We start from the raw sequence: 24,431 nt of genomic DNA, 5'->3' as shown, positions 1-24,431 counted from the left end.
CCATTATTTTTAAGGATTTCCAAGAGAATTATTTACATTTTTTAGATTATCATTATCAAAAATGATCATTACCGCAATGATATTACATTAAATATATGCATTTACAAACTCATGTTTCGGTAATGAGAACTTAAAAGTTGTCTAGGTACTATGACAAACAAAATTGCAACTTTTATCTGGAGACAAAAAATAAGAATTATCAATTATGTCCCTTCCAACAATTTTTTTTAATGTTAGTTCCTTGAGGGCTTAAACAATGATTGAAAATTGTTGCGGAGGATGAGAAAATTGGTCTTGGACACATTTATATTCCTTATTATTGTTTTTGCATTTACCAATGATCACCAAATACCACATGTTTCTTTACTGTAAATGTTTATACAATAACATGCACTGAAGCTTTTTATTTTTTAGATTTTTTCATAATAAATATTTCCATATCAAAGAACCCAAATCCAGTCATGGACACGTTGCGGTAATGAAGAATTCCCCTTAAATGTGGAAAAAAACATCGAAATTGGTTTGTATGATGTCATTTGAAATCATGTGCAAAATAATACATGAAGAGATGTTTAGAACTGTATGCTTCTTATTTTGATACTCTTACTTTGCATTTATTTTTTTATCAAAATGTTTATGAGACCTCATAAGCCAATTTCACGAGAATCACCCAGAAGCTTTCATTATTTGATAACAGTAAGGGAAATTATCTAATAGCCTTTGTTTGATTTGGTTTCCTTTTCGTTTGAACACTTGGGTTTTTTCACAGAATATAAAGATACAGATCTTTTTCTCTAGAAATTAGATGAAATTGACAAAAGCAGATATCAGTTTGCAGATGACATCACTCTTCTCGATAAAAACCTCAAAACAAACAATTTTGTCTTCAGCAATAATGCAAGTGGTACTCCAGCCAAATATCAAAATTACCCCATGATTTACTCACCATCAAGCAATCCGAAATAAACATGTCCATTATCTTTCAGACGAACACATTGGAGTTATTTTAGTAAATGTCTTTGATTCTCAAAGTATATAATGGGAGAAAACAAGGATGAACTTTTGACTTTAAAGCCCAAAAAGTGCATCCATCCATCAGAGGATTACAGAGGTAATCCACACAGCTCCAAGATGTCATAAAAGGTCTTTTGCAGGCAATCGATGCGAAATTGTGACAAAAATATCCATATTTTATACTTTATAAATTATAATAACTAGCTTCTGGTAACAGCGCCATCTTGGACATACATGGAGTAACTGCGCAACATACCCATGGCAATGAACGCTCAATACGCTAAAACTCTCTGAATTGTGAGTCCAAAATGGCGCAGTTAACTCTTTTCTCACAATTGACGAGTTAACTCGTAAATTAAGAGAAAACGCTTCCCGACCAATTACGAGTATTCCCATCAAACAGTAATACTGCTTTTATCCTGGAACTTATATAACCCGGAAGTATCGCCCTAGGGCAAACAGCTGTATGTCCGTGTATGTTTTGAAGAACGTTCTGCATCTGATCTCTTTCAAAAGTCTATCACAAAAATGGATTTATCTCAGCTTTTTGCTCAAAATGTTGTGTTTTTGAAGAAACCTACCCATATTTGAGAGGTGAAACATATGAAGGTAGGATGAAACTTTTTTGTTTGAAAGCAGAGGGTCTGTTCTTTCATTTGATATATTTAGGGCCAGATTTACTAAACAGGGCAAATTAGCGCATGAGCGCAATTCCAAAAATGCGCTGATGGGAGTGGTGATATCTGCGGGTTATTTACTAAAAAAGCGCTAATTAAATAACACAGGCGCAACAGCTGATTTCCATAATGACCAACCAATCTACTAAGAGCAGCGCAAATTAGCGCATGGTTGCAAATAAGCAGAGATGATGCTCCTGCAGGTGCATGTGATATACAGGCCGATAAATAAAGGCAGAGAGACGCGTGAACTTATCTGGTAAAATGATCCTGGAAATCCTCTCCCTTCTACCATGCAGTCTCTGATTTCTGCGATGTCTCCTCCTAGCAACAACAATTGCAGCCATTTCGAGCGCAAAATGATTTAAGACATGCTTTTTTTCGGCGTTAAATAGTCGCGCAAATGCCATACATAACACATGCGCAAACATTAGTAAATCGCGTTGCGTGAATCATTTAAATAGTCTCCTCCCAAAATGTTTGCGTCTGAAAGGGAAACTCCTAGAAATGCATATGCAATCAGGTCAGTCGCAAAAAGAACTAGACCACACCTTTTCAGCGCTAATGATCCACTGCGCGTCTTTAGTAAATTCCGACATCGCTATTTACCGCCAAAATGATGGTTTACGCTGGCGCAAGCGCTTAGTAAATCTGGCCCTTAATGTTTTAAATTTAAAGAAGAAAATTTTCCGGAAGGCATTAAACTTTTGTGAAAATCATGAAAAATGCTGGTGCTGGCTGACAACTTTTTTTTAAACGCTGGCGGGGATAGAGTTAAAGGAAGCTAGTTATTATTACAGCGTATAAAGTTTGAAATCTGAAACTAACTTTTTTCACTAGGAGCACAGTGGCCCCCAACTGAACATTTTAGGGGCACAACCAGAAAATTTAGGGGCACATACCGTAAATCAACATGCTAACCAAATATTCACATTTCTACTAATGCTGGGTACACACCAAAAGATTTTTTACATCTTATAAGATTTTAAAAATGTGATAGACCACAAACATGAGGATAACAAATCCTAGATTTAACCGTTTTGCTCCTATAGTGTGTGGTGTGCCTTTATGTGTCAAAGACAGCACACCACACACAAACAGATTTTTAACCAGAGTCTCGACTGTGAACACAGGAAATCCCACAAAATCTCACGAGACTTCAGAATGAGTATGGCGGACGATATGCAGGAAGACATTTCAATGATAGTGCTTGGAATAATTTTTACAAGACACGTTGTATAAACATTCCTGCTGTTGCCACAAATCAACAAGCTGATGCTCCGTCCACATAAACTTCACTTTGGCCGTTTCTCAATCCGAAGGCTGTAGCCTGGAATAAGTCAATTTTATAACTGTTAATATTCTGAAATAAGACAGTCTTGATGACGTTTATGCAGCCTGGAAATGAGAAGTGGCCTTTGTGCCGTGCCATAACTGCTTCCGTCTTCCCTCATCTCGCTTTCTGATTGGATATGGTTTCATTTCACGTGATAATCTCAATAGCGTGCTCGCGTTTGTCCTCGGGATTCCCCAAACACATCGGGATTTCTGATCGTAAATAGGTTCGAACACTCTTAACACACCTCACACGAAGGGAAAATCTGATAAGATAATCTGTAAAACCATTGCGATACTCGGGACATAGCTAGGATTGTCGGAAGGGGGGAAATCGGCCCAAAGTCAGCCTGATTATCTTGTGATGTGTACCCAGCATAAGTAATACACTGTATTACTAATAAATACTTTGATGATAGATGCAGAAAGAACAATGTGCTGTTTTAAACTCAGTGTCACATCACAAAAAAAGGTCAAATTTACTGGTTGCACATGTGCGACTGGATGTAAAATTCAGTGGCACACTCTCAAATTTTGGTGGCAAAATGCCACCATTTGGTGTCAGTATGGAGCCCTGACTTTTCTTGCAAAATCACATCGATTACCCGCAGAAGACCTTTATTAACCACTTGGAGTCGTGTGAATTACCTCTGTAAAGGACGAATGCACTTTTTGGAGGTTTTAAAGTCAGAAGTTGTTCCCTGATCCCCGTTTTCTCCCATTAAAGCTTGGAAAATAAAGGACATTTCCAAAATAACTCCAAATGTGTTCATCTGAAAGTTGATGAACATTTGTATCTCGGATTGCTAGAAGGTTAGTAAATATTTTCTGCCAGTGGTTTGCAAACTTTTCTGCATTTGCCCCCCCCCGGTGGGGTGCATCCCTTCACGCCCCCCCAAAAAAGAACTCAGAATTTAAATAAAAACATATTAAATGATACAATGTAGTGATGTGGGTTTAATTTATGATAAATTAGTGTAACTTATAAAATGTCATAAAACTTCCCCCCCAACACCATTTTGCACCCCCCAAGAGAGAACCATGGATTTAAGCAATGAAGGGCTTTATATGCTGGGCATGAGAAAGTTGTGGACCAAGAAAAAAGAGTGGGAATCTACTAAAGGCAGCAGCTTTAGGCTTTAAGGTCAAAGTTTTCCACAGAAACAGTTTCTCATGACAGCAGGATGCTGCTCTCACAGCTGGATTTCAGAGTCGCACTAAGGTCACTGTGAAATGTTTTGGCCTTTAACAGATTTATATTGTGAAACCAAAACTATCGAATACACACTAATATGAAGGTTCAGGTTTCGAGTTGGAATTATGCAAATTAAGTTTGTCGATTTAGTTTCTCAGGAAGACAAAATGCCACGTCTTATCAAACACTCCTGGTAACAAAAGTTAGCTTGTCCGCCCATTTGCGGCAGGCCGGAGAGACTGAGTCACTCTCCCGCTGTGTACAGTACATGCAAAACGATGGGCAAGCCTGTAGCTCTGCAAGTCTGTGTCTGTCATTTCATTGGTTATCGTACATTCAAACTTAATGCCTGAAAGGACAACATTTTTTTGTCGTCATCATGCTGACTTTTCCAGTCGGGCTAATTACCTGGCAAACATAATAATGCCAAACCAGTTTGTTTATCAGCTGTACATCTATTTTTATCTAATGTTTATAAAAACGTTTCTTGTAATCAAGATTTAACCAGATTTAACAATATGACTGCCGTGATTGATGGACTTTAATGTGATATAAATAACTTTCCTATGGCTACAAACTGAATGCCGATTCTTACACCAGCTTGTGTCATACACCAGAGGTTAAAGGGTGTGTGTTAAGGAAAAGGCAAACTTCAATCACGCCTGTCCCGGCAGGAGTGTACAGAACAAACCGCTCTTTCAACAGAGGAGAACATGGGTGGGAAAATTAACCTTCACCTCAGGCTGTTTTTGCAACATGCTGAAATGGAGATTTATACTGTGATGCTATTTACGAATGTGCACAGTATTTCACAAGAATGTGCATGAAAACATCAGAGATCATCCAAATGTAGTAAAATAGGTTTGTTGGTCATAATTTACTTTTTTCCCTCACCTTCTATGACACATAACTGCTCCTGTAGCTCAACTGATAGGCCATTGCATTAGCAGTGTAAAAAGTTTAAGAACATGCACAGCGATAAAATGTATACACAGTAATGTAAGTCGCTTTGGATGGAAGCATATACCAAATGCATAAATGTAATGTAATGTAAATGCTGGAAGAACTTAGCACAATGTCTGTTTCCTGAATTTTGCGTAAAATGAAAGTTAACATTCAAATATTTAATTTAGGTATGAGTCTCAATAAGGAAAGTACCTTCACGCAATGCCTTCGGGTAGTGACTTCAGTCATGAGGCTAATAGAGTGCCACAGGGATGATGTGCTGTTGTAAAAAAGCACGCATTTCCATCGTGCAGAGGTCAATAGTTTTTTTTATGAGATTTTGGTTATACTCCTTAAATAAGATATTGGGTTTACATAAGCCCAAAATGTTTTCATGTTTTATTCTATGACATGAAACACACCAGTAATAACCCACTTTTGACTTTTATAAGCTTTAAAGGGACACTCCACTGTTTTTGAAAATATGCTCATTTTCCAGCTCCCCTAGAGTTAAACGTTTGATTTTTACCGTTTCGGAATCCATTCAGCCGATCTCCGGGTCTGGCGGTACCACTTTTAGCATAGCTTAGGATAATCCATTGAATCTGATTAGACCATTAGCAAAATGCTAAAAAATAACAAAAGAATTTCGATAATTTTCCTATTTAAAACTTGACTCTATAGTTACATCATGTACTAAGACAGACAGAAAATTAAAAGTGCGATTTTCCAGGCAGATATGGCTAGGAACTATACTCTCATTCTGGCGTAATAATCAAGGACTTTGCTGCCAAAACAAGGCTGCAGGAGCCGCAATGATATTACGCAGTGCCTGAAAATAGTCCCCTTGGTAACTTTCAATAGCAGAGGACTATTTTCGGGTCTAAAAGTCTATGGGAAAAACTAAAGGGCTTTTTGGCGAGGGAACCAGTGTCAACTTCCGGATTGGCCTACAAATACACATCATCCCTGCGGCACTCTATTTACATTAATCTGACAAATGCCAACAAACTCGTTCATTCTAAATCTGAAGGTTACTCGGAATAGTGTAAATTACTCTATAAGACCAAATCACATACTTAAAAAAGGAAAGACCGATATTTTTAACCAACAATAAAACCTGACATCGACTGAAACAAAAATGTGCTTTCTTCATCTCAAATTAACTTAAAGTCTGTGTAAAGTAATATTAAAGTGTTATTAACCACTCACCCAAATTTGAATGATAAAAAAATGGCAAGTTATTAAAATTTTGGAAAAATAAGCAGCATTCTCTGCTTTCAAATGCTGCGGCCGTTTCCGCTGTCTGCCCTGAAACCACGCCTACTCTCGGGAAAGCTGCCATCCCTCTTAACTTTCAAATACCACTATAACCTGAATTTTGTTCGCATTAACATCAAATAAATAACATTAACATCAATCATGGCATTTTTGGGGTCATGAAATAAATGTTCATCTAGTTCAGATAAAACACAGTTAAGTAAATTAGATTTTCATATAAACACAGGACAAATAAGCAAGTCATCTGTCAGCGTATGTTGTGAGAAAAAGGGTGTACTTTATGACCCAGGAGTAAGCTGCACATCAACTGCACTTGCGACAATCGCGGAAGAAACAAACAGAGTAGAAAGGAGGTTTAAAATCATCAGGTGAATAGACAAAAATGTATCTATCTTAAGAAATATTTAGTAAACATGTGTCAGTACAACTAGAATTCTCTAATTGAGAAAATGTTTGGGATTTAAATTCATTCAGTGGAGCACTGTCATTACAAACAAATGGGAGCAGACGTGAATGTGTTTGTGTAACGTATTGCTTATATTGGTTGATGCTGAACAAGGGTTTTCAAACAAGGGTTTTTGGATATTTTTATTGCGGTTAACCATTAAACCGGTAATCGTTACATCTCTACCAGTGATTGTGTTAGGAACGGGGCCATGCTCAGTGGCTCCAGTGCATCATCGAGTCACTGTTTTAACCCTGCCCAACACAGAAATGTGGAACTGTTTAACGGTGTAACTCCACAATCAATACTACATAGCTCACAGCCTTTGTATCCCGTTCCAGCAATACATTTCGAACATTTCTAATGCATTTAGAAACAATTCCCTGAAATGACTTTAAAAGCATGTTCTTCCAGATTGCTAACGTGCTAACTATGCAACTGTTGCAAAGGTTGTCAGGTACATTGCAACACTCGATCCAAAGCCCCTACCCTGAGGATCATTAGCTTTTGCAGATTGATGATTGGCTCTTTTAACTGGAATGCAGTACCTATCTAAATCGACCCTTCATAGTAAAAGCACTGCAGTGTTTTGTTTATACGTCTAGTCTTTGGTATGACCCATCTCATCGCATCTGAATGAAACTCAACAGTAACAGCAGAAATGTCACACAAAGCTACTGACCAAATATTCTTGGTGAACATTTCCTTGAACAAGTCTGTTTTCTATATGGTTCTAAGAGGTATGGCAATTTTGACCCATGGGTGAGAAAAAGAACTGAAAAATGACAGAATAAAGCATTTGAGAAAAGGTAGAGTGCAATGAAGTCAGTGATGAGGGGCGTAACCTTGACAACAGTCAATCAGGCACAGATGGGAGGCAGGAACTTTATGCTTGCTTGAGCAGCACTGACTGAATGACCTCAGACACAAGCAGTGATGAGTTCATGAGACCAGCAGGTGTAAAAAGCCAATGCACTCAACCAATACACATCTCTGCGGGTGTGCGAATGATAGAGAAACACCCGAATCTTACAAACGCAGAAAGATTAGAGTAGGGCTGCATAACAACTAATCGCAAACTAATCGTTTGCAGAATAAAAGTTTTGTTTACATCATAAATGTGTGTGTGTAGCCTACTGTGTATAATAATTATGTGTATATAAATTCACACACATGCATGTATATATTTAAGAAATATTTACATGTGTATATACATTTTTATATTTATATATAATTTATATTATATATAAATATGAATACTTAATATATACACATATTTACAAATAAATACAAATTATACAGGCATGTGTGTGAATTTATATACACATAATTATTATACACAGTACACACATATATATGACGTTAACAAAAACTTTTATTCTGCAAACGATTAGTTGCGATTAGTTGTTATGCAGCCCTAGATCAGAGTTCAAGATTTTGGGTACCAACTACAGTAAAAGCCATAGGTCTCGTATTAAGCAGAACAATGATGCAGAACAAAACATCATCTACAATCATTTTAAACAATTAATATTCCTAAACAAGGTCTTAAACATCATAAAAATTTGCTAGAGACAGAGCATGCAGTGTCTCACTGGGTTAAGGACACAGAGGTCTTCGACCACCAATCCCCAATTTCCTGTCATTCTTGAAGAAGGGCCGAGTCCATGTGGAGCCATGTGTGTCAGTAATTAAGCATAGCTTGTAACGGGCTTCATAATGGAAGTGAGGGAGGGAAGAAAGACAATGTTCTACAGAGGTCAATGCTATAGAGGACACAGAGCTGGAGCCCACTTAGTCTGACAGAGAAAGGATGGGGCAGTGTGCTATCGTTGACGTTTTGTAAATATCTGTCAGTGTGAAAGCAGAATGAAGTAGGGGATGCTAGTAATTGCTCTACCTGTCTTAGAAAGCGATTATTTTGCACTCTCAAAAAAACCCTTCTTTTCAGTGTGTGTTTGTGTGTTGATGGCGTGCAGATATTTTGACTATACCTCTTACTAGGGATGCACCAAAAGGAAAATTCTAAATTAAAATAAAATGAAAACTCAGCCGAAGGCCGAATACCGAACAACTGAATATTTTTTTTCAATTTAACAATTTTTTATTTTTCTAATTACTTTGCCAATTTTCTCACCATTGCACAAGTTAAATTTTCAGAATGTACTTTTTACTATATATATTTCACATTATTTAACAATAAAATTAAAAAAATTCCAGCAGTCATTATAGGGCCTTTTTATACCTGATCAGCCATAGATAAACTGTTCCATTTGTATTTGACCACATAAATGAGTCTTGGCTAAACGGATATTAATCTTAATTCTATTCCTGCGCAAAATGCAAATAAACTATTCATTACTCTGCCTTAAGAAACTTGTTGAGCAGCGGAGATCACCAGCATGCACGGTCAAGCACAAGGAAAGGGAGAGAAACGCCGGCAATATTGACAGGAGATGACAGAGAAAAAAAGCGATCAACAAAGTGGTCTAACAAAAAGCTTATTTTGACCCATGGGTGCGAAAAAGAACTGAAAATGACAGAATAAGGCATTTGAGAATAAACATTTTATTTCTCCTTTAATATAAGCGAGTTTGTCATTGTGGGACTTTACTGGTTTCAGGAAGTTTTTATTACATACTGCTGACGGTATTCATCGCACTATTACATGAGATGAAGAGCTAAAGTCTCTCGTTCTCTGTGCTTGTGCATTCAGCAGACAAATAAGGTACCCAGGATCGCCGTCATATATTTCTCATACAGTGCATGGTGTTCAGGATATCATGATTTTAAATGATAAAGGAAACTTGTAGTGCTGTATGTTTTTGCATCTTTCTCGGACAGTTTAAAATGCTTTTACCAACATGTTTGCTACATTTGCGCGTCTTTCACACTACGCTGGTTAATTTGATTGCGTCACCAGAGACTCATTGTTCGGTAAAATGTATTCAGCCTTTTCACTTCTTTGGCCGAACACTGAAAATTAGTTTTTTTGCTATTTTCGGCCAAAAACAGTTGGTTGCCGAACATTCGGTGCATCCCTACCTCTTTTACCTATGTACACATGAGAATTTACATACACTTAAAAACAAAGGGCTGCAATGATATCTTAAAAGAACCATTTTTGGGGTGGTTTCCCGGACAGGGCTTATCCTAGTCTAGGAGTGTGAGGTGATTATATAACCGTGAGACCGACGGTTATAGTAAATCACCGTCATTAGAACTCTATAAGCGCTAAAACCGTGTTACTAAAATAAAAAATAACAAAAAATTTCATAGAGAATGTTTAAATACTGATTAAAAACAACTGTTAACAAGTCTGTGTAATTAATGGTCTTCGTCGTTTCTAACTGTATTTGATTCTTTGGAAAACAGCATAAGTGAGCTGTGCAGATGACTCATGAACATGGAGAATATATCAGGTCAACTGACCGTTCGCAAAGACCCCACCCCCTTAGTTACTGTCGCTATGTCCGACAAGATATGCCGCTCTCACACAGTGAAACATACATCGCGGAGCAGAGAGAACACTGATAACGCGCTGACAGACAGACAATGTTGTGTGTAACGCGTTACAAAGTAACGCGTTACAGTAAGGTAACTACTTTTTTGAGAAAAAAGTAGTGTAACGCGTTACTACTGAAAATTTGGTAACGTAACGTAGTTCATTTTCCAATTCAGCGCAACGTTACTTTTGGTTAGATTTGACAGCGACACTGCCATCTGCGTGCTTGCGCAATAGTCACAAGGTCCACACACATGACAGAGGCTCGTATCAGTCTGCAAAGAAATCATGGCAAGCAAGAAGCAGCTGACGCTAACTTTTGAGGGATGGAGGCATCTTAATTTTAATCAATGTTTTTTCAACCAATTGCCTGATTTTAATAAATAAGAAATAAATTAAAGAAAACGATTCAGCTTCATATTTATGTTTAAATGAAATAAAAAATTTTAAACATATATATAAAACTAAATAGTTTTCTTTTATTTATTTCTTATTTATTAAATTCAAGCAATTGGTTGATAAAACATTGATTGAAATTAAGATACAATTAATACAAAACGAAATTCACTTTAGAGAAAGGTTTCTATGAAAACATACTTAATAAAGTGGTCAAAGTCTACCCACTCCGTTTGAAGTGAATTTCGTTTTGTATTAATTGTATCTTAGCATAATATCTCGGAAGATCGTGCTTGTTAAATAGCTCTGTGGCTATACTGCACTGAAGCGACAGTTTAAAATATAAACCCAGAATTCAGCGAACGTCAAGAACAAGAAAACGGAAACAACAATCAGACAGAGACGCTGAATTTACATAATGTTACACAGACCATGTTTAAATTTCAATGTTTCTGCACAGAAATACCAACTTATTCACTTTGTTTGGTATTAATAAGCTGCGCATTGGAGTGCTGGCCGCGGTGCTGAAGACGCGCTGGGACAGAGTCCTGGTGGCAGCACAGATATTTACGTGCAACCTATTGGAAACTATTATTCTATAATTATTATTCGTTAATTTACTTTATTACTTCCACTTAAGAAGAGTTCTGCACTTTTTATTTCAATATTTCTCTTTATATAAATACTATTTTGTACTTAAATCTATAATTTCATTATTTTACTAACCCAACTAACTCATCTGGGCTTTCCGATAGGTTGCACATAAGGGGAAAAGTATAGCTTCCCCTTGAGAAGAGTTCTGCACTTTTAAACTTAAAAAATATATCTCTTTACAAAAAAAACTTTTTTTCTTCTATTTAAAAGCTGTAATTTCGTTATTTTACTAACCCAACTAATGACTCCTCCACTTTCCAATAGATTGCACGTAGATATCTGTGTATATGTGCCATCACGCGTGACGCGTCTTCAGCACCGCGGGAGAAGCCAGCACTCCAATGTGCAGCTTATTAATACCAGACAAAGTTGGTATTTCTGTTCAGAAACATTGAAATTTATACATGGTCCGTGTAACGTAATTTTAATCCCGCGTCTTGGCCTTATTGTTTTTTTCTTGTTCTTGACGTTCGCTGAATTCTGGGTTTATATTTTAAACTGCCGCTCCAGTGCAGTATAGCCACAAAGCTATTTAACAATGAGCACAATCTCCCGAGACACTACAACATGCTACTAATAATTCATTAATAAGAGCTGTTTTCTTGTACACAATTAAATATTTTAAGTTAAATGTACAGTGTTAAAACATGTAAAAAGATTTTAACAATGTCAAGATCAAATGCCTGAGTAACAGGGTATTGTGTGTATGTGTTCGTGTGTTTGTGTGTGTTTCCAAAATATTTTCATAATAAAGAAAAACAAGACAAAGCTGTGCAGTTTGTTTCTGTGTAAGTTATGAACAAAATGATTGTAACACATTGTGATTCTGTGATTCTAAAGGGCACCAGGTGAAATCTTGCCTAGGGAAGCAAATTGGCCAGGGCCGGCCCTGCACCATCCAGTGCACTAGTGGAAAGGCTGTTCAGCCTGGTAGGTCTTGTGCTTACCCCCAGAAGAAACAGACTTTCATATAAATATTTTTTAGACATATGACTCATTTTGAGGTTACCATGTTGTTCCTAAGGAACTTATTGATACTTTTTTATAATAAAGAGCACAAAAGAAATACCTGTTATGTCCTCCATAGTATGACTTTATTTAGGCCTATTAGAAACAGATATTGGGTTCTGCCCAATGTCCGGCAACATAAAAGTAACGTAAAAGTAACGAGTAACGTAAAAAGTTACTTTACAAAGGCGGTAACTAAGTAAAGTAATGGATTACTTTTTTAAAAAGTAACGAGTAACGAGCAAACACTACTTTTTTAAAGTAACTTCCCCAACACTGCAGACAGAACAGACCAGGTTACTTTTGATATTAAACATATTAAACAAAGTCTCACCTTTCAAATAATCTCTTGTTTCTAGTTAATTTATAGCATCAAATAAATATGAATGACCATAAGAAGGAATGTTGTTTTAACCGCGGAAAGGCGTCAGTACACTCCGCTTTTTAAGTTCAAATCCTCCCATGATAATCTACTAACTCTCCTGACTGCTTTGAATGGCGAAGAAGTATGATTGGTCAGAACACCTGTCAATCAAGCTCCCTGCGAAGGGTCATTTGTTTTAAACGATGGGTTAGGTAGATGCGTCCTAGTCTAAAGAAGGGTGGGGGTCGTTTGGTGATAGCGGTAAAAGCACATTCACTGCTAGTTGTCTTTGCTGTTAGTTTTAAATAAACGTAGAGCAAGTAGCTAATCAGTGTCTGCTTGTTTATTCAAACTAAGTTGTCCTATAAAAGACGAACGTGGCAACGTGCAAAACACCCCCCCAAGCCACCCCCACCCCCTGGACGGTTATGTTACAAACCGTCACATTTGACTTGCGTCATAACCGTCATCACCAATTTTGAAACCGGCACACCCCTATCCTAGTCCCACACTAAAATGCATGTTTAAGAGGCCTCAATTTAAAAACACCTTGTATTGACATATCTTAACACATATCAGTGTCATTGAGGCCGTTTACACTTGGCATTAACATGCGTTTTCGTCGATCGGATCACAAGTGGACGACGTTAATGCCAGGTGTAAACGGTGTTCAAAACGTTTTGAACGCGTCCACTTTCGACCACTTTCAACCACATCCAGAGGTAGTCAAAACCACTTTCGATCGGATCACTTTGGAGTTGCCGAACGCAATGTGGTTGAATGTGTTCGAACAGCCACACGCGACCGCCTTCTCTCCGCCCATTTATCTAATCTGAGGTATTAAACACAAATTTTACGTCATTTTTGACTTCTGGCGTGAACAGCGTTATTTTTAGCCTTTCATTGATAAAACTACTGCGGGTGTTCTCCGCAGAACACGTTTTGAAAGCGTGAAAGTTGCGCGATCTTATTTCATCAATTGCGCTGAAAATTCTGAGAAATCTCTAACATATACACGTACAAAACTCTATGCAGCATGTTAACTTGCTAAACAAGCAGTGGACTCCGACATAATATTAGTTTGCGTCCATATAAACTCATAATTACTCCCAGTCGCGTTTGAATGACAGCAGAGAGACTCGCCCACCGTCTCACGGACCGTCCCCTCACAGTATTCAGGACAGAAGTGGTCGAAAGTGAACAAAAGAGACGGATTTAAATACCAGGTGTAAACGTAATGTGTCTCTCTCGTCCACTTGTGATCCGATCGATGAAAACACATCTTAATACCAAGTGTAAACAGCCCCATTGTTTTGTCTCAAGATGCAGACCAGTATTGTTTTTTGTAAAGTTTGTTAGTAAAAACTACTTAAATGTCCTAATATAACTAAGGCCTAGTCCTGGATTAATCTAAACCCTGTCCGGGAAACTGATGCAAAAGGTTCTTTGGAGAACCAAAAATGGTTGTTTTTAAGTATCACTGCAAAGAACCCTTTTTAAAACCAGGATTTTTAAGTGTATGTGAGTTCTCATTTCAAATACACAGGAAAGGTTCTTAAAATAACACACAAACTTTTTCTCTTCGCACTGAGCATAGTTGTACCATGCTATAGAAAATCACAATTAAAAATCTAGCTGCAAGTAGTAATGTAGGTCATTTGGGTAATTTTTGCCTACTGTTTTTTGAATACTATCAATTTGGATATAATTACTCGCCTTGCTTACTTTAGATTGTCCTACTAGTATTAAAATGCTATGATAAATAGAGGTATCATACATTTTCACATAGTCATAAAAGGTTTATAGTAAACTATGAATTTAATACATTTATCAACCAAGCCACAGTCTAATGAAAACATACAAGCTGGATTTGAAATCTAAATAAAATTTTGCAACATAAAACAATGTAATTTACACAACTGAAACTTCTACAACAACATTAGATTTTTTGCCATCTTGGGTAACTTGGAGTCTGCCCCAAATGATCTGCACTTTTAAAGAACTACCATTACCTCATTGCGACTGACATTTTTTCCCTCTCGTTTGCAAATATTTACATGTTCTCAATTTTCTTACATGGTCAATGCCTGCTTGAAATCCCACAATCCCGTGCACGAGCCTGTTGTCTGCTCTCATTCAGAATAGATTAAAACACTCTTTTTTTCTGCAGCAGTAAAAACGAACCGTTAAACACAAATCAAATCAAGGGTCTCTCTGTTGCAATTCAATTTATCCATGAAATATGTTTCCTGAAACCACTATGTACTTAGGATGGGAATATTAAACAGGATGTGGAAGGACAGGCGTTCCTGCTATTAGCACTGGCTCATTTCCTGCCATCTGCATATTATCAACTGCCTTTAGCTTGTACATCCCAAGTGGTTAAACAGCGATCATGAGACAATTAAAATCTTCACAACAATAACCAAGCTACTATAAAAACAAAATCATTGTGTGCAACGTTGCACCACAAGTGAGTGTCAACATGTGATTTGGCGAATAAAAGCATTTTATTTATTTTGCAAATCCTGGCAAACAACAGACCCAATAAACCCGAAAATCAAACAGGAATACTACAGTTGAGCCCGGTCTACACTTTTCAGCCTTTACAGCCAAGATAGTTGAGGCTGAGACCTTTAAACTCGTGCACATACATTATGCCTCAAGACACAGCTGATCGATCCGTTCACTCCTCTCTCCTGTGTGATTAATAGGCCGAGAAACGTATTAGGTTTTACAGCAGAAGACTTTAAATTACTGTCTATTGCTTACACCCTTTAATGTCGAAGGTTCTTTGTGCACCTCTGAACTGTCTTAAAGAACATTTCTCAGTTGGACAAAAGTAATGATTCTGACCAATATAGGTATTTTTTTAGGATATTACAAAATCAAACTCGCCAAAATAATTTACCTTAAAACATAAGCTTACTTGAAATATAGTTTAAGCTATACTTTTTATCTGTAGTGTTGTCGAGCAGTCGACCCCAAAATTTATAAAGTAAGTACCTTACCAAAAGTATCTTTGATATTTTTCACCAGAGACCCTTTCTTCAGACTGTTCTTGCGTTCGACATAGTTGGATGGAACGAAGCCCGTTCTGTTGGATGCATTTCGTACCCGCCACCATGTTTTCGTGTCGTCCAGGAGCCACAAGCGCTCGTTTTTCCGAATGTCAAGTTCTTGGTCCTGCTGCGCCGTGTAGTCCCACTTGGCAATGACAATTGACTCCTCTGACATCTTTCATGGAGTCTCTCTGCAATATAAACAAAAGAAAGAGATATTAGGATGATTTAAAAAAGCAAAACTGGTGCGTACATGCCCTCTAAATCAGCATAAATATAGCAGGTTGGCAGCCAACATTCCGAAAGACTTTTATTAGACTAAAGCAGCACTGGCCTCCTGTAGGCTCATGCGGATTGTCTTTGATTGTCAAAGATTGTTGTTGTTGTTTTTGTGTATATATGTTTTGCTAGTTGCGTGTAGTGTACTGTATGACAGTCTGTGAAAACAAATTTCCTTTTACGGGACAATAAACTATCTATCTATTCTATCATAAACTATCTATCTTACTGTTGCACTATAGTGTGCAGACCACAGCTCTTCTCCAAACAGATGTTGTCTGTTTGAAGATGAGCTTGTTTCTGAACAAACAGCCTTGGATGGCTGTGTCACACACATACACATAACATTAACACACCCTGCACTAACAGCAGCAACTTCGCACTAACTATCTGGGGGCATCCAACAGCTTTAAAAACGATTCCCCTTTTCACCTTCCCATCTTAAATGCAGTGAATTATTTAATACACACTGAGAAGGAGAGAGATACTAAAATAAAGGATGAGAGTGGACAAGTGACTGTAAAGAATCAAGAATTAAATGAATTAGAACTAAACAATTTACTTATTTTTGAAATATGGGGTAAAACACCACAATTTTACATGAGATTACTCAGAAAAAAGTTAAGACAAACACAAACACATGTTTATTCATTATGCTTATAAAATCTATTACACTTCTAATTTTTCACAAGGTTTTCCTTCTATCCATTTACCCATCTATGTCTATCCATGTATAGACTTGCCTATCTATCAATATATAAACTTGTCTATCTGTGTCTGGCTATTTTTCTATCAGTCTATCAATCCATCAATTCATCAATGTCTGTCTATAAATCTATCTGTCTGTCCGTCCGTCCATCTATTTGTCTGTCCATATATCAATCCATCAGTTCATCTATGTCTTTCCATCTTTAAACTTGTCTATCTATCCATCTATAAACTTGTCTATGTCTGTCCGTCTATTTTTCTATCAATCCATCCATCCATGTATAACCTGTCTATCCATCCATCCGTCAATTTTTCTATCTGTCTATCAATCCATCAGTTCATCTATGTCTATCTATAAATCTGTCTGTCCATCTAGTTGTCTGTCCATATATCAATCCATCAGTTCATTTATGTCTTTCCATCTTTAAACCTGTCTATCTATCCATCTATAAACTTGTCTATGTCTGTCCGTCTATTTTTCTATCAATCCATCCATCCATCCATCCATAACCTGTCTATCCATCCATCCATCCATCCATCCATCCATTTTTCTATCTGTCTATCAATCCATCAGTTCATCTATGTCTATCTATAAATCTATCTGTCCATCTATTTGTCTGTCCATATATCAATCCATCAGTTCATCTATGTCTATCCATCTATAAACTTGTCTATCTGTGTCTGTCTATTTTTCTATCTGTCTATAAGTCCATCAATTCATCAATGTCTATCTATAAATCTGTCTGTCCGTCCGTCTATCTATTTGTCTGTCCATATTATTAATCCATCAGTTCATCTATGTCTATGCATCTTTAATCCTATCTATCGATCCATCTATAAACATGTCTATGCCCGTCTATTTTTCTATCTGTCTATCCATCCATCCATCCATCTATCAATCTATAACCTGTCTATCAATCCATTTTTCTATCTATCTATCTATCAATCCATCAGTTCATCTATGTCTATCCATTTATATACCTTTCTATCTCTGCATCTATAAACCTGTCTATCTATTCATCTATAAACGTGTCTATGTCCATCTATTTTTCTATCTGTCTATCAATCCATCAATGTCTATCTATCTATGTCCATTTATAAATCTATTCATCTCTCCGTCTGTCCATCTATTTGTCTGTCCATATACCATCAGTTCATCTATGTCTATGTATCTTAGTCTATACATCAATAAACCTGTCTATCTATCAATCAATCTTTCCATTCATCTATCAATCCGGCCGGCCGGCCATCCATCTGTCCATCTTTACATCTATGTATTTAAAGCACCTTTAAGAATAACAATAAACTTTTTTTAAAATTATTAAATAAATGTAACTATGAGAATTATAAAATGATTTACAAATTAATTATAACTTATCTTTTAGCATTTTCAGTGTAGTCAGCCTTTGCCTAGAAATTGCAGAAATATTCTGGCATTTATCAACCATATTCTTTTAAGTATTACCATTTACTGATGGAGTTCCTAAAAATGGAGCCCTCATTGCCTGCTTTCCCTTCGCTATTTGGTAGCCGTCGTCAAAAATAAAAGATGTCAACTAGAATTTCTATTTTTTTATTAAATAAATCAATATGTTGGCACAATGATGTTTTTGTCTACAAAAATAATTCCAAACGTTTAGCCATACAACTTCAGATCAAGTAAGCAGAAGTTACTTTTATAAAAGCGTGACCCTATGTTGGACTGTGCATGAGTGTTTGTTAAAGAGGCTTTATTGGAGCATGATGGTGCTGTGCAAGGGCTGCTTCCTGCTCCAGGGACAGTCAATGTGTTGCTGTCCAATCACTTTAACAGCTGCCACACACACACACACACACACACACACACACACACACACACACACACACACACACACACACACACACACACACACACACACACAGAAGCTGGGATCAATCCCAACCAGCAGGGAATGGCGGATGCTTCATGATACCATACACAAACACTGGCCACTTCATTGCTTAACACCCCGTATCACTGTTGGCAGTATAACTCATCCAAAATGCCAGCACAAAATGACATGTAACTGTGTAATAGTGGCAGGTTGCCCATATCTCTGCAAACTTCCACAAATCACCTCTCTAAGGGGGAGATACAAAATGACAGCTTAAAGAAAGCCACAAAAGGGCAGGCAGGTATAAACTGGTACGTGATGTTTGAAAGCAAACAGCATTCGTCGTCCAAGGCCTCATTGAGATCTCCATGTTCCACTCTGTCATTTTTCAGTGAAATGAGGAAACTGGTTGACTAGCTGATAAAGCCGTCACATCTGTCAACACCAAGCGATACGATTACAATAACTGCCTGCCGACCAGCATTTTAAGCAGCATGGGGGGAAATTCGCCCCTATAATAAACACAAACTTTCTTCTAGATCCTTCCTGGTATGGTGTTGACAGAGTATCCAGCTGTGAATACAGACAGGAGAGCAGATTTGGGAGGGGGGGTGACACTAGCCTGTCAAACTAGAGTCAGTCCAAATATAGAAAGTTATTAAATGCTTGAAATGTACTGTTATAACAATGTTACTCAACCATTGAGCTAAGCTCAATCCATCACATCCTCTGAAATCATAATTTTGTTATGCAACATGATTATGGTTTTAAACTTCCCTTTTTAAAAGCCATCCTATTGAGCTGCTGTGGTTAAAAATCAATCTCCATTACCAATAAACACAGCACTAATGACTGACGGTGGAGCACAATGTCATGATATGAAGGACAAAGAAAATCAGGATTTCGATGACTAAATAAGGCACATTTTGTACGTCTAAAATTATCTACATAAGTGCAATTTTAAAGGAGTAGTACACCAAATATGAAAATATTGAGATTCATTTTGATATGTAAAAGCAAATACTTTGTTTTTGCGTGTTTCCTGAATATGTGAATTAGCAGCATATGGATGTTTCATCATGTGACAAAATATTTGGATAACTTTAAAGAAGTATGTATGTTCTTTTTGAAGCTTCACAATGTTGTCTCCAATACAAGAAAATGACACATGATGACGTTTCAACAAATCATATACATCTTGGATGGCATAAGGGATCGTAAAATATGATAATTTTGATATCTGGGTGAACTAGTTCTTGTGCAAGGTGCGATTTCAGACAGACTAACCATATATGGTCCAAAGTCTGAATCACACAAATTCATTTCTAAAAACATACACATAGGGAGCGTGATCAGAGATGTTCAGTTTTTTCTCATGGTTTCTGCAGATTTCCCATAAACTGACAGCTGAAGAGTGAGCCAGAGAGCACTTGAGTTTCCTCTAACAAGAATCTTTCCCAGCATCACAGATTCAGAAAGCAAAGCAGTTTTCAGACAAAGAACTTCTGGGCTCTCTTGTGAACACCTGCTCTACACACAATAAAGCACTCTTCGGCTAAGACTGTGAAATAGAAATCTTTTGAAAATGCATCAAATTGGATGAACCCGGGAGAACAAGATGAGGATTTTAGAGCATCCATTGAAAAATGCCATGTGGGCTGCAAAGTGTGTGTAGAATGGAGAGAGTGCAGAACTGAAGAAAAGAAAACTGAGCACAGAAAGAAAGCAGGCAAGAAAGAAAGAAAGAAAGATTTGAAACACCAAGATTGATCACCAATGCGATCACACAAACGCGTCGAGTACAAACAAAGCTCAACTCTTTCACCGCCAGCGTTTTTAAAAAAAAGTTGCCAGCCAGCGCCAGCGTTTTTCATGATTTTCACAAAAGTTTAATGTCTTCCAGAAAATGTTCTTCTTTAAATATTTAAACATACAATATACAAAATGAAAGAACAGACCCTCTGCTTTCAAAAAAAAAAAAAAAAACGTTTCATCCTACCTTCAGTAGTTCTTTTGTAATCCACTTTTGAATATGGGTAGGCTTCTGCAAAAACACCACATTTTGAGCAAAAAGCCGAGATAATTCCATTTTTGTGACGGACTTTTCATAGAGATCCCATTCAGAGCGATCTTTAAAACAGACACGGACATGCAGCAGCTGGCCATAGGGCAATACTTCCGGGTTTAAAAAGTTGCGGAAGGGCCACCTAGTGGATAATAGCGGTATTGCGGAAAGATGGAAAAACCGGTCATTGGTGGGGAAGCGTTTTCTCTTGATTGACGAGATATCTCGTCAATGGCGGGGAAAGAGTTAAAGGGACACTCCACTTTTTTGAAAAAATGCTCATTTTTCAGCGCCCTAGAGTTAAACATTTGATTTTTACTATTTTGGAATCCATTCAGTCAATCTCCAGGTCTGGTGGTACCCCTTTTAGCATAGCTTAGCATAATCCATTGAATCTGATTAGACCATTAGCATCAAGCTCAAAAATAACCAAAACGTTTCAATAATTTTTCCTATTTAAAACTTGACTCTTCTGTAGTTACATCATGTACTAAGACAGACAGAAAATTAAAAGTTGCGATTTTCTAGGCCGATATGGCTAGGAACTCTCATTCTGGTGTAATAATTAAGGACTTTGCTGCCGTAACCTGTTTGCAGCAGGGGCAATCATATTACGCAGCGCCTGAAAATAGTCCCCAGCTATTGAAAGTTACCAAGGGGACTATTTTCAGGCACTGCGTAATATCATTGCATGATTTTTGTATTTAGTATTCGCTTACTTTGCTGACCACAGCCTTATCTTGACTCTGATGTGTCTGATGGTCAAAATGGAGATTTAATTTGTTTTGGGTTAATCAAACTAGCAGTCTTTGGTCTCATTTCTATTATTTGTTTAGTTTATTCAAATTTGGCCTCTTTTTGTTGTTATTGTTTTGGCGGAGGTGAAAGTTAAATTCCATAAATATATTTATATACGTAAACAATGCGAAATGGTGAAGTGGTTACCGTGACAAAACCGGTGGAATATCTTACGGCTATCAGCCAATCAGATCCGAAAGAACTGTTGTATAATATACACTTTAGACTTTTTTGCGCATACAATCCACCCAAAGTGCACAAATTGAACAATGCACATAAATGTAAAGAAAAAACAAAAACTTTGTAAATATTGTTATATGTGCAAGAATGAATTTCATTAACAATTTTAAATATGAATAAAACGTTTTTCAAAATTCATAACATGTTCAAAAACGTCCCATAAAGCCATTATCTGGACATTTACATTCTTTAAAATACACACAGTAAGAAGGCATTTCAAGGATTTCCCAAATATTGTTTTGTTAAATCAATTAAAATCAGAAAATCTATATTATTCACCCAGCCCTAATGGTTATTGACGAACTGGTTTGAGTATAAGAAACTAATCTACTGGGATTTTCATCTCTTGGGTTTACTGAATTTGCTTGAAAACATAAAAAATTTACAGAGCGGCAGATCTCTGGGCAAAAACGACATTATGGTAAACCAAAACTCAATATAATAAATCAGATTTCGGATGTGCTGGAATGAAAGATTCACATCACAGAGTTGCTAAGGATTTGTAGGCTGCACATTCATGCTGATATAGACCAAAGTCTCCTATTTAAGGCAGTTCTGAGGACATACCAAGCTAATAAAGTGGCTGGTGTGCATGTGCAAGGTTGCAACAGTTAGAACTAATGTTGGATTTGGGTGGGTTGTGTGGGGATGAGGGACAGCGATTAGGCAAGTGGGAAGAAAAACAGGAAGAGAGGACAAAACTGTGCATGGTAAATGTTTGCGTGTATTTGTGTTAATGAGTGTATTTGTCTTATTTTTCAGTGTTCAGTTGGTGAAGGTAAACTGTGGGACTCGCCACTCTTAAAGCCAAATGGCTGGGAAAGCCTTGACCCTAAGCAGAAGAAGGGATCAAGAGAGAAGAAAACAGAGAAAGGGGGAAGGGAGTGAGGCCACATGGGCCAGCTGTGACACACAGGAAGTCAGAGACAGAACACAAAAAAATCTGTCATGATTTACTCATCCCGTATGACTAATTTCCCTTCATATATATACATATTTACACTTACTCAATCTGGTATGATCAATTTCCTTGAATGTGTGTGTGTGTGTGTGTGTGTGTGTGTGCGCGCGCCCGCCCACATGTGTGTGTGTGTGTGTGTGTGTGTGCGCGTGCGTGTGTTCCAAAATGTTCTAAGATACAAGGAATTATATTGATAGGATTACTCTTACAGCTATTTTTCTTTTCAGTTGATGAACACAAAACCACTGCCAGCAAATCAAATCTATATAAATTTAAAGTGATGACGTATTTGAAATGGCAGATGACATTGTGAAAGCTCATTGCTGAAGTCCAAAAATAAAATTACCTCAGGTACCCAGCGCTCTTGCAATTGCAATGAAACTGACTACGTAATGTTTTTATTCTATTTGACAACGCCAACAGATATGATTCGCCAGATTCAATGTTTAGTGTGCTGAAGACATCTGTTGGATATAGCAGCTGTAAATTCAAGACCATAGTTACACTGTAAACTGCAAAAGTTTTTATTGAAGAAAATCTACAAAAGCAGTTACTGCCATTACAGGTAAATGATTTCCGTTAGTACTGCGGCGCACAGACAAATTAACAAAGTTGTCGCTAACGTCTGGCGGTGCAGATTCTATAGTTATCCTTATAGTTAAAGTGTGAATGGGCAGTTAGAGTGTATGGACGGTCAAATCAAGTGCACTCGCGTTGCCACGGTTTCTCGCCTGGCACGAAGTTTATTTCCGGTTTGACTTTATTTATTGGTCTGGCTAGTGGATAAACTGACCTCTGGAACAAATACTTGATGAGGAGCGATGATGAGCATGGATCACTGCTGTGTAACTTTACATGGTAATATTAACTTAGTGTAATAGTTGATACACTTTAGCTATATTTGAAACTAAAATAATTTATTTATTTATAATTATAAATCATTTAGTATGTTTATTGATTTTTCCTTGTTGTTATTGATTCTTTGCGGAAGTCTACTGGAAGTTAAGTTTGGTCAACAATAGCAGTTTTTTATGTTGTTGACACTTAAATATACATAAACTATATAAACTGAATATATGTAGGGGAGAGCAGGGGCATAAGTACCATTTTTCAGAAAAAACTTAATTGTAAAAGATAACGTTTTAGACAGAGATATATTTTTGCTATGATCAATAACTCACAAGTGTGCGCTACCAATGGAATTTTGAACAAATGTAAAACGACTTCAGTATAATTTCACTTTGAACATGAGTAGTGAATTGTTGCTTTTGACCCTGTCAGCTCGGACGAAAGTAACACATATGTGGGTCAAAAGTAACACAACAAAACAAGAAAGATATCTGTGTTACACTTGTTTGTATTAAATATACATGACTATGACCTCGTTAATATGTAACTGCAAACTTATTTTGTCATGTATCTTTGTAAAAAAATAATGAAATAACATTTTTGTTTTCCATTTCAGTTATAACAAATGTTTCAAAACAAACTTAAATTGTTGAGAATAAAAAAAATTCAACAGTTTGAACACTATGAAAATGAAATTAAATCAAATTAAAATAATATAAATTTTCATTATATTCAACACTATTAGCAGTGGGACAAACGTAACAAGTGTTACTTTAGTCCCGACAGTATCTCCTCAC

General features: G+C 37.0%; 1 protein-coding gene across 1 annotated transcript in view; it reads right to left on the bottom strand.

The window, feature by feature from the left end:
• Window positions 1-24,431, bottom strand: part of nck2b (NCK adaptor protein 2b) — a 50,187-nt gene that overhangs the window by 4,545 nt on the left and 21,211 nt on the right. Inside the window, exon 2 of the mRNA XM_065240069.2 lies at window positions 15,831-16,072. Coding sequence (XP_065096141.1) covers window positions 15,831-16,056 — 226 coding nt within the window. The 5' untranslated portion in view covers window positions 16,057-16,072. The remainder of the gene's footprint in view (window positions 1-15,830; window positions 16,073-24,431) is intronic.

The sequence above is a fragment of the Paramisgurnus dabryanus genome, chromosome 7, assembly GCF_030506205.2.
Source record: "Paramisgurnus dabryanus chromosome 7, PD_genome_1.1, whole genome shotgun sequence".
In the NCBI taxonomy this organism is placed as follows: domain Eukaryota; kingdom Metazoa; phylum Chordata; class Actinopteri; order Cypriniformes; family Cobitidae; genus Paramisgurnus; species Paramisgurnus dabryanus.
Note: the sequence above shows the minus strand (reverse complement) of the source record. Positions and strands in the feature narration are given on the sequence as shown.